At 34.0% G+C, this 7403-nt stretch overlaps 1 protein-coding gene across 1 annotated transcript; it reads right to left on the reverse strand.

Moving 5' to 3' along the window:
• Positions 1–2196: 2196 nt before the first annotated feature.
• Positions 2197–7403, reverse strand: LOC100159655 (venom serine carboxypeptidase). Its single transcript, XM_001943281.5, has 2 exons — positions 6167–7403; positions 2197–3556 (listed from the first exon to the last, which is right to left on the reverse strand). Exons 1-2 carry the CDS (start codon positions 6942–6944, stop codon positions 2928–2930), a joined length of 1407 nt encoding a protein of 468 aa, XP_001943316.2. The 5' UTR covers positions 6945–7403; the 3' UTR covers positions 2197–2927.

Below are 7403 nucleotides of genomic sequence, written 5' to 3' on the forward strand. Positions count from 1 at the left end.
TACCAGTGACCTATAGTTGTAGCTGTGAACGTAGTTTTTCTCAACTCAGCATTATAAAAAACAAATTAAGAAATACTATGTCACAAAAAAGATTGGATGCGCTTCTTTTTTTGTTTGTCGAACAAGAACTTTTAATTGATGAGTTTAAACATTTGCTATTTAGTAATCGCAGACTTATATTGTAAGTCTATTTATTTATTTTTATTTTACGTACCTAATTTTTAAGAGTTCCAATATTATGACTAATGTATAAATACGTATTATTAATTAGGTACTATATGCTTATAAGTGTTATATTATTACCTATGTGATGTTTAATATAATTATAAAAGTATAGAGTAATATTATATTATAATACATAAAAATATTATTATTTTTTATTTACAATTTACTATATTTCTTATAACCATAATAGGTTATAGGCATAATCGTAGAGTGAGGGGAGGGGATATATCCTATAATAATGATTCGGGTACACAAGTGATTATATATGAACGTATAAAATATTACATTTTTACCCAGTGGGCTAAACAGAATTGAGGGGGGGGGGGCTATATAAAGAAAATAAGTGGACTGGCTGCTTATTGTTCTTTAGGGCCGGTTCAAAATGTATGCTGCACCCGATACAAAATCCTGCGCACGCCTATGAATGTTTCCAAACAGACATTTTGTACATGAAATATAATAGGTAAAATTCGTAAAAATTCAAATATCCACGAATAATAATTTTAAATTACAAAAAAATAACTAAAATTATTATTCTCTGTTTACATATCTAATTCAATATTTCATCCAAATATGAACTTAAAATGTCAATACAAATTAATTTTATCTATAAATTATATAGATTCAAGATTGTCTGGCTCTATCGTACCTATTATTTATTAACCACTTTATAACTTTATTACAAATTTGTACTAAGTTAGACTTAGCTAAAAAATTTGAACATAAAATACTTTTTACAATTTGCAAATAATTTGAAAATTTTCATGATTTCAACGAATTTTGTCAAAATATTTAAACTCACATACCTATTTACAAAAAAAAAATCATGCCTATGTAATATGTATCTATAATATTTTGTAATAGCTATGAGAACAGCTTATAAGAAACCTTGTATTCAATAGTTCAAGTTGCTTGACCAACCAAAAAATTTATTTGCATTAAAAGCATATAAACTTTGAATAATTTATAATTATTAATTCGGAGAAAAATTAAAACGATTTTTTTTATATATAAAATGCATTAATTAATATATTAAAATATTAGCTGGTTGTTTCCATATAATATTACCTAGTCTTTAAATATTTAAAGCCAGTTTTAAGTAAAGGCATTTTACTATATAGGTACCTATATATTATACATTTAAACATAAAAATTAAAAACTATAATTATTATTAAACACATTAGCTGAAAAAAATACTGATCGATACAGGGTTCTGTTAAAAAAGTACAAAAAAATCGTTGATCAAAAACATTTTTTTTTTTTTTTTTAAAAATGAAGTACAATATAAATTAGAGCTTATATAATTATTGTATTGTATTGCATCGACTTCTCGTGGAATATAGTCATCCTTTTCAAAAAATTTAAATATGTACATAATATTAAGGATTTACATATTATAATGAGATTACATATAGGTACCTATACCTGTACAAGGTTTAATACATTTATTGAAGAAGATTCTTCATTGTAGAATAAAATATAACAAATAAAAATATATTTTATACTTTTTTTAAACTGATTTCTTTCATAAAAGATTTTTCTTAAATATTGCAGTCTGCAGGTTTTAAGGAAGAATAATTAAACATATTTCAATCCCATTTATAGATGATCTAACATAACTTAGATTATTATTTGGTAAACAAGTTTTTTTTACCTCAGAAAAAAAATTAAGAAACTACTACATAACTACTATATTATATATATAAATTCATGTTTGATATTCCACTTTTAAATGTAAAATAAAAATACTGAAGTGTCATATAATAACAATGAAACGCACTATAAATATCTTGGAGCGTAAATGCGTGATAAATAAATATATAACTCACATACTTCATTATACTACAGTATAATATAATACACAATAAATGAAAATAGTAATACATAAATGTATACACTATACAGTATGAAAAAATGTTAGTTCAATATATATATATATATATATGTATAACATAATAATATAAAACAAATTTATTTGTCTATCATTTAATGAAGCTGTTTATTTGTTTAATGAAATTAACATGCAATCGACTATGAGTAGGTATATAATAAAACTGCATCACTATGATGCCATTTCAAATTTTCATGAATGTGATGTGACTATAAAATATAACATATTATATTATTTTATACTTACATAGATTTATATTTTATTGTAATTTTACGGGAACAGCGAATGAAGTTACCCCACACCCACAAATCCTACATACTCTTTGACAAAGTCCGAAACATTCACCGGAAATTATTTAAAACAGTGCAAGCCATGATTTCAATTAAAGTCAAACCTAATTAACTCGAAGTTGAACAGACCGGCCAAAAAGTTCAAGTTACTCAATAATTCGCGTCAACCAAGAATAATACTAGGATTAAAGGAAATTCTAGGGACCGGGGCAAAAGTTCGACAATTTCGAGTCCAAGAAGTTCAAGTGTATAATATGTAATCGCGAACTATTGTGGGTGTCGATCTGACTACAACGTGTATATTATGCAGCTATACGACCTCGATATACTTAAAATGTAGCACACCGCTAATTAATTTACAAACAGTAAAAATAGGATTTCGAAAATATTGGCAGAGACATATAGGAAAACGGACTTGCGGTTAATATGACGGTTTGGAGGTAGGCAACTTCGATTCTGCACCTATATTATATTTCGCTTAATATTATAGGGCGATGATGCGTCGCGGCCAAGCGGCGTTTCAGTCAAATGGCTTGCCTGACGTGAACCGGTTGATCATGTCGTGGGCCCAAGCCGGTTGGTCGTACGGCACCATGTGACCAGCGTTCCTGACCAGCAGCTCGGTGAGCGGCCCGTACGTGGTCGCGTAACCAGCCACCTTGGCGACGAGATACCAGGCGGTACGCGTCGCATTCCCGAACCGCTCGGCGCCCGTCCACCGGAGCGCCCTGGCCACGTTCACCGTGCCGCGGTACGGCACGATTGCGTCCAGCTGTCCGGAGTAGAGGAGCACGCGGTACCGACCGTCATTCAGAAGCTCTGCGAGCCACGGGGCCACGGACATCGGTATGTCGTACTTCATCCGCTCGTAAACTGTGTCCACTGACGACCACTGGCGTCGGCCCACGTGCAGCGCGGCCCGCGCCACCGGGCCCTGCACGTACCGGTCCCAGTTGCCGCCCTCGAACGGTATCGGGTTCCTGTTCCACGCCACGTTGTAGATGTTCTGCATGTCAGTCAGCTCGCTGTACAGCGACGGCGTGGTGATCATCATCCTGGTCATCGCGGCGTACGCGGCCCTGTAGTCCTGGTTGGCGATACGGTCTCGAGCCAAGTCCTCTTGCACTTTGAACAAACGTTTGCCGTCCTCTACAATAATATAAAGAAAATTTGCATGTGAAAACGAAATTTAATCAAAAACCATTTAAATGTGCTTGAATGAGTTTAATGCATAATAATATAGTACCTAGTTTATTACTTTATGTGTTATGTCATATAATAATATATATGTGAACACAGATATCAGAACTACTGTACGTCTATTATGTTGAGTAAAAATATGTCTCATCGTAAAAAGTTTTAAAAAATGTCATTCAATACCAGCTTTATTTATATGGTACACATATTATATTTCTTTATATGTCTAATGTCTATGATTTATATTATTCTAATAATTAAAATCAATAAATATATGAACCATTCGTTCATACTCAATACTATATCATAATGAAAATGTTGCCAAATATAAATTTTACTTGGATAAATAAATAAATTACTAATAAATGTTCATTAATCACAAGTTTGATGAGAAAAGTGGATTTTGGAAATAAGCCAATGGCAATGAGTGAATGCTGAATACATCTGCAAATGTGTAATGAAATCGGTTGGCACAAAAATAATTTTTAAGCAAAAAACTCACTCATTATATTTCAAAATATTTAATAACAATTTATTTTACGAGTGTTTTAATAATATTATAATAGTATCTAAATTTTCTCTCTATGAGTCATGCATATCGAATTTGTTTTATTACAATTTGTTTTATTTATAGGTACTAATTTTTACATTGCATTTTTTTTTTCAATATAATATTACGTTATGAGGCATACATTTTATGAATCTAAAAATAGTACGAAGTCATCAAATATTCTTAATATATTTAAATTACAACTATTTTATAATAATAATATTGTCAACCATATTATGTAGCATATTATATGGTATTTCGTTATAAATACACAAACTATTAACACTATTCGTGTGTATACAGTATAGTAATTTAAAAAAATTTAATATTTATCACAATCATTTGATATGAGACTATCGCTCACTTCCAAGATACTAAATTCCTCAACAGTTTAAATACTTTGTAACAATGTTACGTCGATAGGTATTTTTGTTAAACGTCCTGACCCTGCCCCTGCGCACTGTTTTCTTTATCATTGGATTGGAAATATGAGATTCTGATATACTGTAATAGTATAATTAGTGTAACGTTTATAGCTGTTGTTAAAATGCATGTTGTTACTCTCTATCGTAATGACTCATCGGTGATCGCATACCAAAAACGATTCTAAGCGATAATAATATTATTAGTTAATGAGAAAATTAGGTACTTAACTATATTTTCTGCGTCAGAATATTGAATAGTTCTCTATTAAGAACAAATCTTAAACATATAATTGATTACATAATTTATTTTAAATTATGCATTAAATATTTTCATTGTTTGAAAACCATATTAATTAAGGACGATTTATTTTATTTTCTTCGAAAAGTATAATATTAAGAATGTGGATTTCCGCAATTGTTATAAAACAATAAAACTTAATAAAAAAGAAATTGTAGGTAGTCTTTACATATATTAAACGATACTTAATCATTATATAATATAACGCATTCTATACATTCTACTCGACGACACTGTTTTAAGTAAAATTGCGGTTTACATCTAAAACAAATTGAAAATTGTATATCTAAACGCCCCATTGACTATATGGATATAGTATATTATATACTCGTTTTTATGTTTCTACGTTTGGACTCGATAAATATGTAGGCGACATTTTAGTTTAAGAATGGGCGGCGCTGAACCGTTGGGATACCGAGAAAATTCCCATTAGTATCAAGTATACTTATTATTTTTATAAAAAAATATGTATACACATACATATTTTGTACGCCATATTAGAACGCGTGCCTGCGATAAATTGCATACCTTTCAAAATTGATTTTAAGTTTCTGTTCGATGATTAATGGTAAATAAAATAACCCCTCTTGGCCTCGTCGACAATTACTATTTATATTTTATTCTAGCCAATTTATAATGGCGGTACGCTGGTTGATAACAGTATAGTGTTACTTATTTTCAATGTTAAGTTCAATGTTAAGGTGAGTACGCGACCATCTTTAATATTTGTTATAAGTGTTATAACTTATAAGAATTGTACACTTTATCCAGTCTACTATATTATACAACTGAAATTGTAGGGACTTAACTACTACGTAATACCGAAATAACAATAAAATGTCGACAAATCTATATAAGTCAATTAGTGTAATTTCCGAACCCTGTACCTACCTACTAAATTTAATATTAAATTTAGAACATATCGTATTTATTGTACCATATCAATACTGACAATACTATCTAATACTTCGGCAGTAGTAAATAAGTAATACCTATTACATAGTTGGTGTTCTTTCTATAGTTATGGATAGGTTATTGATAATAGCAGTTATTACACGAGAATCACAATTAAAACTTTAAATCTTAAAAAGAGTTTTTGAAAAAAAAATGAATATGACCCTCAGATGAATATTAGTATACTTAGGATTTTAGTTATAAGGGTTGAAGAAATGAAAAAGGCCAGTTAAATTGCTTTTAAATTTCACGGACCGAAATGCTTCCCAAGTCCACCTCTAGACATAACTCATATAACATACATTATTAAGGTAATAGTGGCATAGATATGGTACCGTCGATGAGTCCGTTCTGGTACAAAAATTCGCTGTATACCATCTGGTTTATGGGGTCGATGAGCCCGTTGCCGATGGCCAGTCCCTTGAGATTGATCTTGACCTGGGCACCTGGATTGTTCTGGTGGATGGCGTACGACACGGCCGGCACGTACTTGCCGGCGTACGACTCGCCGGCCGCGTAGAACTCGTTTTGCCGGTACTCCGGGTACAGCGTGAAGAACTGCACCAAGGCGGCGTAAAGGTTCCGGGCGACGTCCGTCTGGTTGGAGCTGTAACCGGCATCGTCGCCGGTGAAGCTGTACCCCGCGCCTACTGGATTATCCACGTACAGCACCGAGTGCGTGGACGTCCATGCGTACCGGCGCGTCTGTAGAACGCCGGCCGCGTCCACCGTGAAAGGGCCGTGCTCGTTGAACACCGAAAATAGGCTGGACGCGCCCGGGCCACCCTGCAGCCACAGCACGACGGGCGCGCCGCTGGACCCATTTGTGGCGGGGAAGAACCAGAAGAACAAGTTGGATAGGAGCGCCTCGTCCACGGTCAGGTAACCGGCGCAACTGTCCACCGCCGCCGCCGTGCTGTTGTCCAGGCGCACTTTGCACGCGGCCCGTGCCTCATCGATCCGGCCGTCGTGTATCATGGGCGACAGGTACAGTGCCCCGTCGTCTTTTACGTTGGTTCGCGCCGAACAGCTGCACCAGCAAATGGCGGCGAAAAACGTGACGACGAACTTCGAGGTGGCGGACCGCCGCCGAATTCGGAGTTCGCGACGCATGACGACGGACTATTATATTATATTATTATACACTGGCGCGATGAGCCCGGTATAAAACCTGCGGTAGTATACGTGACCGCGCGTAGTCGTCGTCGGTATCGGTCTGATGTACCTATAATATTATGTTATTATTATTAAGTATTATAACGATGATATTATTACCGCATGGAATGATCGTTATTCCGCTCGTTGATCACTACGCAGGTTACGTCGAGTTCGCGTGTCATGTTAATATTAATGGTGATAGTAACAGAATAACAAAACGCATAGCGATTTAATGAATATCCAGAACGGGGTGTCCGACTGGCGACTGGTTAAAACATTATGCGTTACGCATGTCTGCTGGTTAGGCGAACGAGAGCGGCGTAGTATACCGACTACCGGTGTGTGATATATATATATTGTTATATTTTATTTTATTAAATGTGCGCTCGATGGGAATCGTCTGCGTAGCGTCGA

The sequence above is a fragment of the Acyrthosiphon pisum genome, chromosome A2, assembly GCF_005508785.2.
Source record: "Acyrthosiphon pisum isolate AL4f chromosome A2, pea_aphid_22Mar2018_4r6ur, whole genome shotgun sequence".
Taxonomy (NCBI): Eukaryota; Metazoa; Arthropoda; class Insecta; order Hemiptera; family Aphididae; genus Acyrthosiphon; species Acyrthosiphon pisum.

Bases quoted from the DNA above. Each gene is read 5' to 3' on its own strand.
- LOC100159655 (XM_001943281.5), bottom strand. From the start codon at position 6,944: ATGCGTCGCGAACTCCGAATTCGGCGGCGGTCCGCCACCTCGAAGTTC. The intron at 3,557-6,166 runs GTACCATATCTA...ATATTATTGTAG, and splicing joins CCAGAACGGACTCATCGACG to AGGACGGCAAACGTTTGTTC.